Consider the following 19,710-nt stretch of genomic DNA (forward strand, 5'->3'; position numbering starts at 1 on the left):
TTTAAGATCTCTGGTCCTGATTTGTTTCTATCTGACCAGTAGGGGGAAACCCTGATGGTGTAGTGGTTAAGAGCTACGGCTGCTAACCAAAAGGTCAGCAGTTTGAATCCACCAGGTGCTCCTTGGAAACCCTATAAGGCAGTTCTGCTCTGTCCTATAGGGTTGCTATGTGTCGGAATTGACTAGACTGGCAATGGATTTAGGAGTTTTTTGTTTGTTTATTTTTTTAACCAGTAGGGAAATTATCCTTTGTATTTACCATTAATAGCATATTTTAGTCATTCATTCATTCACTCAACCAGCATTAATTGAGCACCTACCGTGTCCTGGGTACTATATCCAGTGTTGAGGTTCCCGAGATAAAAGTCATCAACCTTGCCTTCAGAGACCTCACAGTAGGGTGGAGGGGGGTAGGGGGACAAACAAGTAAACAGACCATTACGATGCAGAGTGCAAGAACAATGATGGAGGATTTTAGAGAGCAAAATAGAAGTGCAGAGAAGGGATTTTTAACTAGACATGAGGTAGCCAGAGAAGACTTCTGAAAGGAAGTTATACCATGCTGGATTTGAAAGATGAGTTGGAGTTTGACAGAAAACAAATGATGTTGATATTTCTAAATACTTTTCCCTTCATTTTCCCAACATATTTTGAGAGTAAAAAAAAAAAAAAAAAGTCTTCAGAACAAAAGAGTAGATGTTAATGAATAAATACTTCATTTGATTACTCTAATTCATAAATGGATTCTCAGTATATCTGGTTTGCTAACAGGAGGACATTCCCAAATTGTATTTAACAATTTGGAAGAAGGACACAGAAAAAAAATCATACCTGGATGTTTAATAATCAAGGGCTTAATATTTTCTTGTCTCTCTAGAGTGTTCTCATTGATAAAGTGACTGCAAATCGACTGAAGTCTGTGATTAACACTACCTTGATCATTACCAACATACCCTACATCATCATGGCGCTGGGTGTGTTCTTTGGTTTGATCTTTACCGGGCTTGCATGCAGAGGACAGGGATCCATGGATGAGGTAAGTAGTAACTGAAAAAGTTTCTCTCTTACTGAATAATTTTACTGGAAGAATTCCTCATTGAAGGGCTGTCAATTGGCTCTTTAGAAAGGATTCTAGGCTTTTATGCTGGGCACAATGATTTCCTGGTTATACTGCTACTGCACCAAATGGGAAGCAAAGAAAGTGTGTCATATAAGGTGGAGTGATTGAATGGTCTCATCTAGTATTTGAGGCTCTCTTGGTGGGAATGGAATCTCTGGTTATCGTACGTCTGTGAAAACAGTAACCTGAAAGAAGAAAAAAAATAAATGCCGGGTAAACACCCAGGCTTTGGTGTCAGATTACCTGGGTTCAAATCCCAGGTCTGACACTTAATAGTTGTGTGACCGTAAAAACTGTACCTCAGTTTCTTTATCTGTAAAATGGGGGGGGGGGGGTAATAATAGAGCCTATTTTATGAGTTTTTTGTGAAGACTAGAAGATGTAAGACACATAAAACACTTGGCCCAGTGTTACCGTATAGTAGCTCAATAAACATTAGTTATGATTAAACATGATAAAATAGCTCCAAGATTACACAGCTAGGTAACTGGAGACCTGCCTGGAAAGAATCCCTGATGTATCAGAGGGTACCTACTATTGAGTTATTATTGCATGATTGGAGCATGGGAGTCATCATTTTCCTGGAGGAATGGGAACAACCCCAAGTGGATGGGAGAAGCACTTAGGTTGGCCTTCCTATGTGACCAGCAGACCAGTGAAAGACCTTCAATGAGACTTTTCTCTAGAAGCCTCTCTTAAATTCACAGCAGCTTCCCTTTGTGCCAGCAAAGACTTCTTTTTCCCCAGCTACCTCAACTGTGAGGTAAATGTGAAGTAGAAAATGAAATAGATTGAAACCATCTGAGTAATGTTAGCTCAGATTTTCCTACCTTCCACATTCTTCCATCATGTTTCTTACACCATGCTAGTCACTTCAGTTGGAATTAGCTGTGAGACAAACTATTTTGCCATTTCTATCTGAGGATCTTCCAGTTTGACTTTATTATAGAGTCACTGAAATCCTATGTAAATGTTGTACTGCTATTGCAATTAACCTTATTCAAGTATTCGATAAGTAACCAATTATTGGGCACCTACCATCTTCCACACACTGTTCTCTAATAGGTTTCAAGCCAGCATGGAGGCAAATTCAATGAGTGTGGTAATTGTTATAGCTTGCTTAAACACAGAGGGTAGGCTCCAGTATTGGGGTTGGAGGTGGCCAGGGAAGGCCTCCTTGAGAAGGTTAGGTCTGCATCTTAAAGAACAAAAAGAAATAGGCCTTGCTATTAGTCTCTCTTCCCACCTCCCCCTTCCACCACAACCTGAGTTTTCACCTTGAGGGAGACATTTCTGAAATGAACACCTAACTTCCTTGTCCTATCTCTTCTGTGTTTCAGGGAACGGCAGATGAGAGAGCACCCCTCATACGAACCTAACCATCATCTGAGCTTGGGTTGGTGAAGGAACTGTGTGAGCTGTCCTGACCTGGCCCACATCATGGGGAAATCTTCAGCATCCTCACAGGCTTGTTGCCTATTGTAGAGAACAGAGAGAGAACCCGGTGCTGGCAGGTGATGACAACATTCTGGCCAGCAGGTTAAAGATAAAGAACAGGCTGACATGGTTGGCCATTATGCTTTATAAAATCATGTGGTCCCTGACAAATTGTTTTGTTTTTCATGTGTCTAGCAAGTATTTAATAAACTCTTACAATTTTGTTGTTGTTGTTGGGTGCTGGTAGCTCCAGAATTTTGTCACCACTGTTGTGGTTATGTCTCTGCATCACTTGTTAATACTACTTCTTCTAACCTTATTCTGTATGCTTCAGACACCAAGCTGTGTGCTCAAAATATATATATACCATTTTATGTTTTATTCCTCTGTTCATTTCACCCCCAAAGCAAAGTAATAGAGTTCGGAATCCAGGGTAAAAGGATCGTTTCATCCCATACATCAGTCAAATGCATCTGATTTCCTCTTTTTAAAAAGTTACATATTGTGTTTTGTGCTAATTTTCAGTTCATAATCCCTCCAGGAAAATAACAGTTTTCTGACTACTTTTATAATGGGTAGGAATCAAGTGGTGAAAGGGTTGGGTAGGGTGAGTCGGGGATAGGGTGATAGAGGGACCCATGAGTTAATAGTGATAAGCATCTGAGGATTTTTTCACCACAGAGCAAAAACACAATTGATTATTTCTGTATTTGTTTCATAATAGTTACTTCGCCTAAAGGAAACCCTGGTGGCACAGTGGTTAAGAGCTATGGATGCTAACCAAAAGGTCGGCAGTTCAGATCCACCAGGCGCTCCTCGAAAACCCTATGGGGCAGTTCTACTCTGTCCTATAGGGTCACTATAAGTAGGAATCAACTCAACAGCAACAGGTTTTCTGGTACTTTGCTTAAGATCATACTTGATATTTCCCTTCAGAGTGTCTGTGGCAAACCCATAAACTGCAGCCAGAATTATAAATTGGTTAAGAATATACCTATTTAGCTTTAGGGTGAAATTAAGAAACTGTTCCTCAGGCTTCTTCTCTTGCAGCCATTATTGTGGAAACGTCCCGAAAGGCTTTGTGATTGTCAGCATTATCACCATTGCAGAATACAAGCATCCAGTGTTAGGATACTCAGTTTAGAGAGGGAAAAGCTAAGACACAGAGAGGTTAACTCACTTCTCTTGGGGAAAATTGGGAGTTGGGCACAGAACAGGAAATGGGCTTTGCCACTTTTAGCTCCAGGATTTTCACACTAGACTTTATTTCCTTATATTTTAGAAAAATCACTGATAGTCAAATGGAAAAGTACTACACAACTAATCTATATGGGTGTTTTTATTTAAGGGAGCCTAATTTTTTTTTTTTCCGTTTTAATTGACTGAGATATGAGTTCTGCAAAAGATGACTCATACTTGGTGCTCTAGGCATTACTGGAGTAAATTGCTTGTTACTCTCTTGGAGTAAAGAGAACACTAATCAGAATGTTCTTCATGTAGTTGATACAATTGGTTCGTTTCATGTGATTCTTGACACGGTTATTTCTACTGTTAATGCAAATGAAATGTTTCACTAATAAAAAACTGCTGTTTATATGAAATTGCACTGGAACTTGTATGTTATGTGTCATCAGATGCCCAGTTGGCTGTGGAGTTTCATTTGAAAGATGCTCTTTGTCCTTTTAACACATGCAGCCCTGACTCATACATACCCCTTGATTTCAGCTCAGCTGTGGGGCACGGTCATAGGCAGACTGACAAGTCCCACTTGAGGTGTGTCCCTCACTCTGCTTTTCTGCTTCAGGGCTTTCTCCAGAGCCCCTGAAGCCCCCTCAGCCCAGCATAGGAGCCTGGGGGAGTTAATGCCTCTAGGGCAACTTCAACCAAAGGAGGCAGGAGTCAACTGATAAATGCCCCAGTCCTCAGAGGGACAGTTGTTAGGGTTATTCTACATGGTTCCTCAGCCTGGGTTGAGCCCTGTGAGCCCGGGTACCCACCATGTAGCCTGCCTTTATTAACTTTGCTTCATTCCCTGTCTCATTCTCCCTGCTCCTTTGCTGACACTTCATCCCAAATAATCTACCTGCACAAACAACTCCAGTTATGCATCCAAGTGAACCAAAAAAAAAAAAAAATTGCAGACAGATTCCCCTAAAAGGTCTTGGTAGGATCTGAGAATTATTGGAGAAGTACTAGATGTTTTGTTTGTAGGTACATTTGGGCTAAAATTATTGCATCTCACTTCTGCAATCAAGCAAATCCAGATCAGTCATAAATATCCAGCTCAATATGTTACAAATTTCCTCATGTATAAGGACACTTGATGACTCCTAGCATTTGTGCTCCCTGGGAATCCCAAATCTGATTTCAGCTGGTGTATGTCACAAGGGAACTCCTTGTGCCTGTTTCTGTTTATCACCCAAAGATATATAGGAAAAAAAACCTTTGCCATCAAGTCGATTCCAATTCATAGTGACCCTATAGGACAGAGAAGAACTGCCCCATAAGGTTTCCAAAGAGCAGCTGGTGGATTCAAACTGCCAACTTTTTGGTTAGCAGCCAACTTCTTAACCACTGTGCCACCAGGGTTCCAAGGTATATAGAGACACCTGGAATTTTGTAACATATGAAGCCTAATTATTTCAAATGAATAAGAAGAACCCAGAACATATTTTTCGAAGAATACTAATGAGGGGTGACATGTACTTCCAGGTACTAAAGTATATATCCATGAACAATAACTCAGAAAGCATGGCACAGGATGAGTAGTACAGAATGCAAAGTCCAGAAATGTGTATACATGTTCAAGGTAAGATAAAGGTGGCATTTCCAATAATTGTATTCTTTCATTTCTTCAATACATTTTTTAAAATTTTTAACAACTTTATTGAAATACAGTTTACATACCATAAAATTCAATTGAATGGTTTTGATAAATTTACTGAGTTGCACAACCATCACCATAATCCAGTTTTGGAGCATTTTTATCACTCCGGTAAATCCCTCATGCCATTTTACAGTTAAATCTGATTCCTACTCTCCATTCCAGGCAACCCCTAATCTACTTTCTGTCTCTATAGATTTGCCTTTTCTGTACATTTCATATAAATAGAATCATACAACATGTGGTTTTTGGGGCCTGGCTTCTTTCTACATTATATTTAAAATAATGTATTCAACTAGTTTTATTGAATACCTACTTTATGCCAGGCACTATAAGCCAGGCTACTGACAACCACAAAGAGACATGGGTCTTATGGTCTAGTGAGGAAAACAGTGACCAAATAATCATACAAATAAATTTAAAATTTCAGCTAAGTTTTGTAATACTCTGTGAACAGAACTGGGGGTTCAGGGAAGGCGTCCCGAGGAAGTAACATTTGACTAAGACTTAAATAAGTTAATTGGGCAAAGGGCAAAGCATTTCAGACAGCAGGAACAGGATGTGCCCAGTGGCACATATCCATACTCCTGCCATGCTGAGAAGAGGCAAGCTGGGGGCCAGAGCACTGCAGGGTCTCAGTAAGGAGAACATCATCATTCCCTGCTAAACTGAAACCAAACCCATTGCCACAGAGTCTATTTGCACTCATAGTGACCCTATAGGACAAAGTAGAACTACCCCATAGGGTTTCCAAGGGGTGGCTGGGGGATTCCAATTGCTGACCTTTTGTTTAGCAACTGAGCTCTTAACCACTGTTCCACCAGGGCTCCTCATTCCCTGTTAGGTCCCTTTTTTTGTAGGGCAAGCATGAAGAAGCAGTCTTGTCAATGGTGAACACACAATCTGCTGAGCAACAGGCAGGCAGTATGGGCTTGGGATGCCGGTGGTTTGGTTGGGTGTGTGCCAGCTGCCCATGGAACGTTACAGTCGCCACTGCTGGGGTGAGGAAGGCACCAGTGCCATGGGAAGCTGAGATTGGGTGAAACCCCCTTCCCTAGGAGAAGGGGGAAACCCCCAGCTAGCTCATTCTCCAGGCAACACGGAATGAATTGTCAAGGTCATAGATAGTCCTGCCCGATGCACAGAGGGACTACTGCAGTAGTCTAGGCTAGGGGCAGGCTGGCAAACCTCTGTAAAGGGCCAGATAAAAATAATTTTTGCTTTGTGATCCATAGAGTGTCTGTTGCAACTGCTCGACTCTACTTTGTAGCACAAAAGCAGCTATGGACAATACATAAATGAACGAATGTAGTTGTGTTCCAATAAAATTGTATCTACAAAACTAGGAGCAGGCCAGATTTGGCCCATTTTGCTGACCTGGGAGCACAGAGGCCCTGGGTGGAAGGTCTGAGAATCAACCAAGCAGCCAGGGCCAAGGCAAGAAGGGGTCTTGGCCTGGTGAGGCCCTGGGACTGACCTCGGTCTTCCCAGGATGCTGCAGGCCTCCTTTGGGCTCCCAAAGTGTGGCCCATGCCATCACTGTGGCTGCAGGAACAGGAAGTGGGCATCCATGAGACTGGTGCTAGTCAGCCCTGTGTGCAGCAGGTGCACCCCACCCAGGAGGCAGCAGAAGTAAATGAAAGGATGTAGCTATGCTCCAGTGAAATTGTAAAGGGAGATCCTTCCTTGTCTCTCCCAGCTTTTGGTAGCCCAGGCATTCCTTGACTTGCAGCTGCAGCATAACTCACTCATCACATGACTTTTCCCTCTGACTCCCTCTGTGTCTCTTCTCTCCTTTTATAAGGACATACCACTCAGATTGGATCAGGACTCATCCTACTCCATTATGACCTCATGTTAACTGATGACATCTTCAAAGACCCTATTTCCAAAAAAGGTCGCCTCTACAGGTTGTTGTCGTTAGGTGCCATCGAGCAACCTGACCCTGTGTACAACAGAATAAAACACTGCATGGTCCTGCACCATCCTCACAACATTTAAACCCACTGTTGCAGCCACTGTGTAACTCAATCTCATTGAGGTCTTCCTCTTTTTTGCTGTCTACCAAGCATGATGTCCTTCTCCAGGGACTGATCCCTCCTGATAACATGTCCAACGTATGAGAGACGAGGTCTCGCCATCCTCACTTCTCAGAACTTTCAGGCTGTACTTCCTCCAAGACAGATTCGTTCATTCTGGCAGTCCATGGTATATTCAGTATTCATCACCAACACTGTAATTCAGAGGCATCAATTCTTCTTTGATCTTTCTCATTCATTTCCAGCTTTCCCATGCATATGAGGCGATTGAAAGGAAAGTATCATGGCTTTGGTCTGGCACACCTTAGTCCTCAAAGTGACATCTTCTCTTTGTAACACTTTAAAGAGGCCTTTTGCATCAGATTTGCCCAATGCAATGCATCATTCGATTTCCTGATTATTTTCCATAAGGTCCCTGGGTGGTGCAAATGGTTTGCGATCAACTGCTAACCTAAAGGTTGGCAGTTCAAACCCACCCTGTGGTGCAGTGGAAGAAAGGTGTGGGAATCTGCTTCCTTAAGATTACAGCCAAGAAAACTACGGGAGCACATGGGGTTGCCATGAATCGAAACTGACTCCATGGCAACAGATTTTTTTTTTAATCTAATTTTTTAAGTTGTACTTTAGATGAAGGTTTACAGAGCAAACTAGTTCCTCATTAAACAACTAATATACATATTGTTTGGTGACATTGGTTGCCAACCCCACGACATGTCAACACTCTCCCTTTCTCAACCTTGGGTTTCTCATTGCCAGCTTTCCTGTCCCCTCCTGCTTTCTCATCCTTGGCCCCGGGCGAGCGTGCTCATTTAGTCTCGTTTGGTTTTATGGGCCTGCCTAATCTTTGGCTGAAAGATGAACCTCAGGAGTGACTTCATTACTGATCTCTAAGGATGTCCAGGGGCCATGCTTTTGGGGTTTCTCCAGTCTCTGTCAGACCAGTAAGTCTGGTTTTTCTGTTTGTTTTTTGTGAGTTAGAATTTTGTTCTACATTTTTCTCCAGGTCTGCCTGGGACCCTCTATTGTGATCCCTGTCAGAGCAGTCAGTGGTGGTAGCCGGGCACCATCTAGTTGTGCTGGACTCAGTATGGTGGAGGCTGTGGTACCTGTGGTCCATTAATCCTTTGGACTAATCTTTTGGGGGAGCTATTTTAAATGATTTCCCGTTTTAAGTGTTTTCCTGATTTCCTTTTCAAAGTCCTCTTTGTTGGTGTAGAGGAATCCAATTGATTTTTGTATGTTGATCTTGTATCCTGCTACTTTGCTGAATCCTTCTATTGGTTCTGGTAGCTGTTCTGTGGAATCTTTGGGATTTTCTATGTATAGGATCCTATCATCTGCGAATAGGGATAGTTTTACTTCTTCCTTAGCAATTTGAATGCCTTTTATTCCCCTTTCTTACCTTATTCCCTAGCTAGGTCTTCCAGTACAATGTTGGATAAGAGTGTTGATAAAGGGCATCATTGTCTGGTTCCCGTTCTCAAGGGGAATGTTTTCAGTCTCTCTCCATTAAGAATAATATTGGTTGTTGGTTTTGTATAAATGCCCCTTATGATGTTGAAGAATTTCCCTACTGTTCCTATTTTGCTGAAAATTTTTATGAGGAATTGGGTGTTGGACTTTTTCAAATGCCTTTTCTGCATTGATTGAGCTGATCATGTGATTATTTTCTTTTGTTTTAGTTATGCGGTGGATTATGTTGATTTCCTAATGTTGAATCATCCTTGCATACCTCATAGGAATCCCATTTGCTCATGATGTATTATTTGTTTTGCTGTTTAATCCTATTGGCTAGAGTTCTGTTGAGAATTTTGCATCTATATTCATGAGGGATACTGGTCTGTAATTTTTTTTTTTTTTATTGTGGTGTCTTTGTCTGGCTTTGGTATTAGAGTTATGCTGGTTTATAGAATGAATTCAGGAGTGTTCCTTCCTTTTCTATGTTCTGAAATAGTTTGAGTAGTATTGGTGTTAACTTTTCTCTGAATGTTCAGTAGAATTCTCCAGAGAGTCATCTGGACCAGGGTTGTTTTTTTTTTTTTTTTTCCTGTTTTTAGTTTTTATTACCTCCTCAATCTCTTCCTTTGTTATATCAGTTTTGTCAGTTTTTCTATCTCAGTTTGTGGTGGTTTAGGTAGGTAGCATGTTCCTAGAAATATGTCCATTTCCTTTTGGTTTTCAAATTTGTTGGAGTACAATTTTTCGTACTATTCTGCTATGATCCTTTTTATTTCAGTTGATTCTGTTGTAATGTCACCCAACTCATTTCTTAGTTATTTTCTTCTTCTCCTGCTTTTGTTTGTCATTTTGGCCAGTGGTTTGTCAAGTTCATTGATCCTTTCAAAGAATTAACTTCCGATCTTTTTGATTCTGTTGTTTGTCTGTTCTTTGTTTCATTTATTTCTGCTCTTTCTTATTTCCTTTCCTCTGGTGACTATAGACTTCTTTTGCTGCTCTCTTTGTATTTGTTGGAATTCTGATGTTAATGTTTTGATTTTGGCCCTTTCTTCTTTTTTGGTGTGTGCATTTGTTGCTGTAAATTCTCCTCTGAGCACTGCTTTTGCTATGTCCTAGAAGTTTTGGTACGTTGTGTTTTAATTCTCATTTGATTCTAAGAATTTTTTTTTTTTTGTAACCAATAGTTTGTAAATAACATGTTATTCAGTTTTGATGTATTTGATTTTTTTCCCTTGCCCTTCCTATTATTGATTCCCACTTTTATAGTGTTATGATCAGGGAAAATGCTTTTATTATTTCAATGTTCTGGATCTTATAGAGGCTTGCTTTTGTGGCCTAAAATGTGGTCTATTCTGGACAATGATTCATGTGGGTTGGAAAAGAATGTATACTTTGTTTTTGTTGGGTGGAGTGTTCTGTATATGTCTATGAGATTGAGTTGGTTGATTGAGGCATTTAGATATTCTGTATCTTTGCTGAGGTTCTTTCTAGTTGTTCTGTCCTTCACTGAAAGTGATGTATTGAAGTCTCTTACTATTATTGTGGAACTATTCTCTTTTCAATGCTGTTAGAGTTTGTTTTATGTATTTTGGAGCCCTGTCATTGGGTGCATATATATTTATTATAGCTACGTCTTCTTGGTGGGTTGATCCTGTAATCATTATATAAAGTCCTTCCTTATCTTTCGTGGTAGATTTTCCCTTAAAGTCTATTTTGTTTGAGATTAATACTGCCACTCCTGCTCTTTTTTGGTTATTATTTGCTTGATATATGTATTTTCCATCCTATGAGTTTTAGTTTATTCATGTCTTTGTGTCTAAGATGTGTTTCTTGTAGACGGCATGTTGACGGGTTGTACTTTTTTTTTTTTATTTTTATCCATTCTGCCACACTCTGTCTCTTTCCTGGTGCATTTAAGCCATTTACATTCATTGTGATTATTGATAGGTATGAGTTTATTGTTGTCACTTTGTTGTGCTTTTTTTTTGTGGTTTCTTTGTCCTGCTTAATTTTATGTGCTGAGCTCTTTTTGTTTGTGGATTTTCTTTTCATTTCTTCTGTTGTTGATTTTGTTTTTACTGAGTCTTTTTCTTATTTTTTATTTTGATGAGTAATTTTGTTAACTTTCTTTGTGGTTACCTTGAAATTTACCTTTATCTTCCTACGTTTAAAGCAGTCTTTTAGTTCTTGGTATCGTCTTGACTTCTTCTCCATATGAAAGTTCTATAACTACACCATTTATTTTCCTTTTTTGTTTTGATGTTATTATCATTTACAGATTGATGTCTCTGGTTCCCTGTCTTCAGTCTTTTAACTTTGTTTTATTCTTGAGAATTATTTATCTGGGTTGGTATCTGGCTGATGCTGTCCTGTGTCCTAATCTCAAACTGTTGTCTGATGTTGTTGGTTCTCTGTCCTAAGTACTCCCTTTATACTTCTTGTAAGGTTGGCCTGGTTTTTACAAATTCCCTTAATTTCTGTTCACGTGGAAATGTCCTAATTCCACCATCATATTTGAGAGACAAATTTGCTGAGTATATAATTCTTGGTCAGGCATTTTTTTCTTTTAAGGTTTTATATATATTTTCCCATTGCCTTCTTGACTGCATGGTTTCTGCTGAGTAATCATAGCTTAGTCTTATTGGTTCCCATTTGTAGATGACCTTTCATTTTTTCTGCTGCTCTCAGAATTGTCTTTGGTTTTGGCAAGTTTGATTATGATATACCTTGAAGACTTTCTTTTGAGTGTATCTTGTGTTGTTTGTTGAGCTTCTTGGATGGATAGCTTCTCAACTTTCATAATATTAGGGAAGTTTTCTGTCAGCAAAACTTTGACAATTCTGTTTTTTCTCTGTTTTTTTTTTTTTTTTTTTTGCCTCTTCCCATTCTGGAATTCCAATCACATGTAAATTTTTTCTCTTGATAGTGTCCCACTTAATTCATATTAGTGTCAAGGGATTTGTCTTCTGTTTCACTGATTCTGCCTATCATTGTTTCAGTTCTGCTCTATGTCCTTCTATTGAGTTGACTATTTCTGAAATTTTGTTGTTAATCTTTTGGAATTCTAGTTGCTGTTTTTGTATATTTTCTAACTATTTACTTTGTCATTTTGTTCTTGTATTTTTTTTCCTGAATCCTTCTTTTGCTTTGTCTGTGTCTTCCCTGGTTTTGTGTATGTTTTCCTTGATCTCTTTGAAAATCCTATATATCAATCTTTTCAATTCCTTATCAGGCAGTGTAATTACCATTCCTTCTTCTAGAAGATTTTCTGGTTCTTAATTTTGGTTACTTGCTGAAGCCATCTTGTTCTGCTTCTTTATGTGATTTGATATCATCACTTATCTCTGAGGCATTATGGTGTTACTATATTTATTTATTGTATGTTTGTTTGCTGTGTCTTGATGTTTTGTTTCATTTTGTTTTGATATATCCAAGTAGGCAGGGCATGCATGCCACTCTGGTTGCTAGTTTAGCTGCACTGGAGCTCTCACCACCTATTTCTGGCTGAGTGTGTGAGTGTAGGTCTCTGTTCACTAGTCTTGCAGGGTGAGTCAAGATGTAGCTAACATGTGTGTGCCTGGCTGGTCATGTGAGTGTGGGTGCAGGGAGTGTTTTCACTGGTTGCGGGGTTGGGTGTTGTGTGTGCATACTGCTGGTTGCCAGGTGGTCAGGGCAATGGTGACTGGGTCATTGGCCACCCGTTGGGTGGTACAGAAACACTCAACCACGGTCCCAGGTGGGCAAAGCTGTGGGAGGGTGGTCCGAGTGGGCAGAAGCCTCTGGTTGCAATGAGGGGGCAGTGCAGGGAGTGAAGCGGGGGGATGCCACCAGTCCACCAATACTCACTAGGAGGGCATGTCCCTGTACACCAGAGTGCAACATGGGGGAGGGTGTGCAACTGGTCCTCCAGCTCCTGGGTCAGAAGCCTGGAGGGAGTAGGAAATGCTGTTGGTCTGCAGGCCCCCGGCGCAGATGGCTGGGTGTAGGAGTGGGCTCCTCTGGTTCTCAGGCTCCCAGCTCCAGTAGCTGGGTGCAGCAGTGGGTGCTGCTGGTCCATGGGCCCCTGGTTCGAGTGGCTGGGCATAGGAGCGAGTGCTGCTGGTCCTCAGGCCCCCGATGCAGTTGGCTGGATGTATGAGTGGGCGCCACTGCTCCGTGAGCCTTGGGCGTGGATGGGTGGGCAGAAGAGGGGGTACTGCCTGTCCATGGCCTCGTGGTTCAGTTGGCTAGATGGAAAAGCAAGCACTACCGTTCCATGGGTCCCCAGCACCAGTGGCTAGGCAGAGAGGTGGGTGCTGCCCATCCTCAGGTCCTCTACATGAATGGCTGAGCAAAAGGGCAGGCGCTGCCAATCTGGGAACTCCAGCTCAGGTGGTGGGGCAGTGGTGGGTGCCACGGACCACAATTGCATGTGGGGGTGGGGAGGATGAGGGTGGAATGTATGCAGGTCTGCAGGGTTCTCACATGGAAGGCTGAGAGGGGCACAAGAGCAAAGTGAATGGACTTAACTTTTGCACAGTGGTGAGCACCCCTGTCTGGCTCTGGATGTGGGGGCAGAGTCACTCCTGCTTGGATGCACCAGGTGATGGGGGCTTTGGCTGGGGACACTGCTTGCTTCGTCTCAATATGGCCAGTCTGTGCAGATTTAGCTGGCAGTGTGCCAGCGATCCATAATTCTCTGTGCCTGGTGTTTTGTAGTCTCTCCTTCCACTCGGCACTTGGTCTGATTCCTCAACCTTGCCTTTGATGCTCAGGGTTCCGAAGTTGTCATCTATATCTGATTCACTTGTTTTCTCAGGTCTTTGTTGTAAGAGGAATGTTATGAGATGTCTGACTACACCGCCAACCCAACTTGGACCACCCCTCTTGTTTGATTTCTTGACTGCTGCTTTCCTAGACATTGATTGTAGATCCAAGTAAAATGAAATCCTTGACAACTTCAATATTTTTTCCATTTATCACCATGTCGCTTATTGGTCCAGTTGTGAGAATTTTTGTTTTCTTTACATTGAGGTGTAATCTATACTGAAGGGTGTAGTCTTTGAGCTTCATCAGCGAGTGCTTCAATTCCTCTTCGCTTTCAGAAAACAAAGTATTATAATGAAATACGCAAAGACTTGGAGTTAGGAAACCAAAAGGGAAGAACACTCAGCATTTCCCAAGCTGAAATAACTGAAGAAAAAATTCAAGCCTTGAGTTGCAATAATGAAGGATTCTATGGGCAAAATATTGAATGACACAGGAAGCATCAAAAGAAAATGGAAAGAATACACAGAGTCACTATACCAAAAAGAACTGGTTGATGTTCAACCGTTTCAGGAGGTAGCATATGATCAAGAACTGATGGTATTGAAGGAGGAAGTCCAAGCTGCGCTGAAGGCCCTTCATTCAGTATTTAATGGGAAATGGTGGTTCTGTGGTAGAAGTCCCATGCAGGAGACCTGTGTTCAACTCCTGGCCCATGCACCTCATGGGCAGCCACCACCCATCTGTCAGTGGTGGACTGTGTTGCTATGATGCTGAACAGGTTTCAGTGGAGCTTCCAAACTAACATGAAATAGGAAGAGAAACCTGACAATCTACTTCCAAAAATCAGCCGGTGAGAACCCTGTGGATCACAACGGTCTGATCCGTAAGCCATCATGGAGGCGGTGCAGCCAGGCAGTGGTGTTTCATTCTGTTGTGCACAAGGTTGTCATGAATCGGGGGCTAACTCCACGACAGCTTACAACAACATTACACACCACGCACTGTGCTGGACACAGAACAAGAGGTACGTGGTTCCTGCTCTTATGAATTTACATTCTTGTGAGGGAAGACTAGACAGTAACAAATAATACACTTGTGATGAATGTTGAAAGAAGCCAGTGTGGTGACTAGGGGCACACAGGGGTCAGACAGTGGCACTACCATTTACCCATATGCTCAAGCCAGTAGCCAGGGAGTTGGCCTTGAGTCATTAACTCAAGTCCAGACTACTACCAAAAACAAAAAACCATTGCTGTCAAGTTGATTCTGACTCATAGCAATCCTATAGCACAGAGCAGAACTGCCCCATAGGGTTTCCAAGGCTGTGAATCTTTACAGAAGCAGACTGTCACATCTTTCTCCTGGAGAGTGGCTGGTGGGCTTGAATTGTCAACCTTTCGGTTAGCAGCCAAGTGCTTAACCACTGCAACAGTGGGGCTCCTTTCCAAACTACTAGCAAGTCCTACGTATTCTTTTTCTTAAATATTTCTCAGATTTGGTCTCCTTATCCCAATGCCAGAATTATAATCCAAGTCATTTTCATCTCTCACCTATACAACTGCAACAGAATCCTAAAAGCTGTCACTTCTCCTAGACATGCTGGTTCTTTCAATCCACTCTCATGGCAGCCAGAGGAACGGTATTCTGATCTTTTTACTCTCCTGCCTAAAATCCCTTAAAGGCCTTCCATTGCCCTCAGGAAATGGTCCAAAATCCTTACAATAGTCTGCAAGAGAATATAATGCTTTAAAAAAAAAATGGGGCTCTGGAGTGGTAGAAGCCTGAGTTCAAACCTAGACTCTAGAACTTACCAGCAAGGTGACCTGCAACAAGCTGCTAAACAACTCTAAGCAGGGCCTTATGCAGTTTCCACGTATTTGATTTTTTTTTTCTTGCTCTTCTTGTTATTAATTTCTACTTTTATGGTGCCACAATCAGAGAAGATACTTTGTATTATCTCATTATTTTGGATTTTGTTGAGGGTTGCTTTGTGGCCTAAGATGTGGTCTATTCTGGAGAACATCCCATGTGCGTTGGAAAAGAAGGAGTACTTTGCTGCTGTTGGGTGGAGCGAACATTCTATATATGTTTATGAGGTCAAGTTGATTGATTGTGGCCTTTAGATCTTCTGTGTCTTTGTTGAGTTTCTTTTTAGATGCTCTGTCCTTTACCAAGAGTTGTGTGTTGAAGTTTCCCATTATTATTGTGGAACTATCAATTTCTCTTCTCAGTGATGTTAGAGTTTGTTTTATGTATTTTGGAGCCCTGTCATTGGGTGTGTAGATATTTATTCTGGTTTTTTTTTTTTTTTCATGGTGGATTGTCCCTTGTCATGGATTGAATTGTGTCCCCCCCCCCCAAAATATGTGTCAACTTGGTTAGGCCATGATTCCCAGTATGGTTATCCTCCATTCTGTGATTGTAATTTTATGTTGAGAGGATTAGAGTGGGATTGTAAAACCACCCTTCCTCAGGTCACCTCCCTGATCCAAGGTAAAGGGCACTTCCCTGGGGTGTGGCCTGCACCACCTTTTATATCTCAAGAGATAAAAGGAAAGGGAAACAAGCAGAGAGTTGGGGACCTCATACCACCAAGAAAGCAGCACCAGGAGCAGTACACATCCTTTGGACACAGGGTCCCTGTTCCTGAGAAGCTCTTTGACCAGGGGAAGATTGAGGACAAGGACCTTCCTCCAGAGCCAATGGAGAGAGAAAGCCTTCCCCTGGAGCTGATGCCCTAAATTTGGACTTGTAACCTACTAGACTGTGAGAGAATAAATTTCTCTTTGTTAAAGCCATTCACTTGTGGTATAGCAGTACTAGATGACTAAGACACTGACTACCCAAGAAGCTCAATGAACCCCATATAAGATAGACCCCAAAAGAAAAACACCAAGACATATCATAATCATGCTTGCTAAATCCAAAGACAAAGAAAGAATACTGAGAGCAGCTCAAGAAAAATGAAAAATCACATGCAAAGGGGAAACAATAAGACAAAGCTCTGATCATTCAGCAGAAACCATGCAGGCATGAAACCAATGGAATGACATACATAAAGTCTTGAAAGAAAAAAGTGGTCAACAAAGAATAATATATCCTGCAAAACTCTTACTCAAATATGATGGCAAAATTAGGATATTTCCAGATAAACAGAAATTAAGGAAATATATAAAAACCAGGCCAAACTTAGAAGAATTATTAAAGGGAGTCCTTTGATTAGAGAACCAACATCATCAGACAACAACCTGAATCTAGTACATAAGATCACATCTAGATCACATACCAACCTAGATAATGAACTCTCAAGGATAAAATAAAGCTAAAAAATTTATAACAGGGAACCAGAGAGGTCAATCTCTATATGAACAATGTCAGAACAACAAAAGAGGGAATAAACAGTGTAGGTATAGAACTTTCAAATGGAGAGGAAGTCAAGGAATTATCAAGTCATCAAAGACTGGTTTAAACTTAGGAAGCAAGGGGTAAATTTCAAGGTAACCTCAAAGAAAGTGAACAAACCTACTCATCAAAATAAAGAAGAAAAACATAAAGTCTCAGTAAACACAAAATCTATGAAAAAAAAAGAAATAAAAAAATACACTAACAAAAAGAATTCACAGAAGAGTAAGAGGAACAAAGAAAATGTCAGCATCCACAAAAAAGCACTACAAAATGACAGCAATAAACTCACACCTATAATATTCACACTGAATGTAAATGGCACCCATAAAGAGACAGAGAGCGATACAATGGGGGGGGGGGGGGGGACAGGATCCATTAATATGCTGTCTACAAGTGATAGACCTGAGAAACAAAGACAAAAATTTATTAAAAATCAAAGGATGGAAAAAAATATATCAAGCAAACAGCTACCAAAAAAGAGCAGGAGTGGCAATACTAACCTCAGATAAAATAGATTTTAAAACAAAATCCACCATAAAAGACAAAGAAGGGCATTATATAATGATTAAAGGGATGTCATGGATTGAATTATGTCCCCCCAAAAAATGTGTGCATCAACTTGGTTAGGCGATGATTCCCAGTATTCTGTGGTTGTCCTCTTTTTTTGTGATTGTAATTTTTTGTTAGAGGATTAGGGTGGGATTATAACAACACCCTTACCCAGGTCACATCCCTGATCCAATGTAAAGGGAGTTTCCCTGTGGTATGGCCTGCACCAACTTTTCTCTCTTAAGAGATAAAAAAGAAGGGAAGCAAGCAGAGAGTTGGAGACCTCATACCACCAAGAAAGCAGCACCAGGAGCAAAGCACGTCCTTTGGACCCAAGGTCCCTGCACCTGAGAAGCTCCTCAACCATGAGAAGATTAAGGACAAGGACCTTCCTCCAGAGCCAACAGGGAGAGAAAGTCTTCCCCTGAAGCCGACACCTTGAATTTGGACTTTTGGCATACTTTACTGCGAGGAAATAAATTTCTCTTTGTTAAAGCCATCCACTTGTGGTATTTCTGTTATGGTAGCACTAGATGACTAAGATAGTCAGCTTTTCATCTTTCATGATATTATGGAAGTTTTCTGCCAGCAATTCTTCAATGATCTTCTCTGTGTTTTCCGTTTTCTCCCCCTGTTCTGGAACTCTGATCACATGCAAATTTTTGCTTTTGATTTTATCTCACATCATTCTCAGGGTTTCTTCATTTTTCTTTGTTCTTTTCTCTGATTTTTCCTCAAAGTTATCCAAGGATTTGTCAATTTTGCTGATCCTGTCTTCTACTGCTTCAAATTTTCTCCTAAAACCTTCTATTGCACTGTCCATTTCCGAAATCTCATTGTTTATCTTTTGGATTTCTAATTGCTGTTTTTGTATGATTTCTAGTTGTTGATTTTGACGTTTTGTTCCTGTATTATCTTCCTCATTCCTTTCATTGTTTTGTCTGTCTTTTCCATGATTTTGTCTGTCTTTTCCATTTTTTTCTTATTTTTGTCTGCACTTTCCTTCATCTGTTGGAGAACCCTGAATATTAGGGTTCTGAATTCCCTATTAGGTAGTTCCAGTGCCTTTTCTTCTAGTATGAGGTCATCTGGCGTTTTATTTTGGTCGCTTTCTGGAGCCTTCCTCTCCTTTTTTATGTGTTTTGATATTTTCTGCTGTCTCTGAGACATTCAGGAATTATTTTCTTCATTTATTGATTGTAGATTTGAATGTTTTGTCCTGAATTTTTGTTTTATTTGGTTATGTCTGTGCTGGCGGGCTGGGTGTGTTTTGTTGCTTGCTTGCCTGTGGGCACAATACTTCTCATCACCTTATCCAGGTGGGTAGGGCCAGTCATTCAGCTATGGTGCAGCAGGGCATGTCCAGCCAGGTGGAGGGGCGGGGATGGGTAGTTTGCAGCATGAACTGGGGGTGACGGGAAGAGGTTGGAGGGCAGCTGTCTTAGTTATCTAGTGCTGCTATAACAAAAATACCACAAGTGAATGGTTTTAACAAAGCAAAATTTATTCTCTCACAGTCTAGTAGGTTACAAGTCCAAATTCAGGGTGTCAGCTTCAGGGGAAGGCTTTCTCTCTCTGTCGGCTCTGGAGGAAGATTCCTTGTCATCAATCTTGCCCTGGCTGAGGAGGTTCTCAGGTGCAGGGACCCCAGGTCCAAAGGATACACTCTGCTCCTAGTACTGCTTTCTTGGTGGTATGAGGTCCTCAACTCTCTGCTTGCTTCCCTTTCCTTTTATCTCTTGAGAGATAAAAGCTAGTGCAGGCCACACCCCAGGGAAACTCCCATTACATTGGATCAGGGAGGTGACCTGAGTAAGGGTGGTAGTATTACAATCCCACCCTAATCCTCTAACATAAAATTACAATCACAAAATGGAGGACAACCACACAATACTGGGAATCATGGACTAACCAAGCTGACACATATTTTTGGGGGGACATGACAGCAGTGCAGGGCAGGGTCTGGGAGACTGAGTCATTACTGCTCAGGGGCATGGCATTCAGCACACAGTGCAAATAGGCAGGAGGGAAAGGAGAGGATGTGATGTGCAGAGCTAAGTGGGTGGGTA

The 19,710-nt window shown here is 41.2% G+C and overlaps 1 protein-coding gene across 1 annotated transcript in view; it reads left to right on the forward strand.

The window, feature by feature from the left end:
- The window catches only part of SCARB2 (scavenger receptor class B member 2), a 77,924-nt gene extending 75,145 nt beyond the window's left edge, over positions 1-2,779 (forward strand). The window contains exons 11-12 of the mRNA XM_049885968.1: positions 878-1,036; positions 2,461-2,779. Of these exons, the coding sequence (XP_049741925.1) occupies positions 878-1,036; positions 2,461-2,499 (198 nt within the window). The 3' untranslated portion in view covers positions 2,500-2,779. The remainder of the gene's footprint in view (positions 1-877; positions 1,037-2,460) is intronic.
- Positions 2,780-19,710: the final 16,931 nt, after the last annotated feature.

The sequence above is a fragment of the Elephas maximus genome, chromosome 5 (assembly GCF_024166365.1).
Source record: "Elephas maximus indicus isolate mEleMax1 chromosome 5, mEleMax1 primary haplotype, whole genome shotgun sequence".
In the NCBI taxonomy this organism is placed as follows: domain Eukaryota; kingdom Metazoa; phylum Chordata; class Mammalia; order Proboscidea; family Elephantidae; genus Elephas; species Elephas maximus.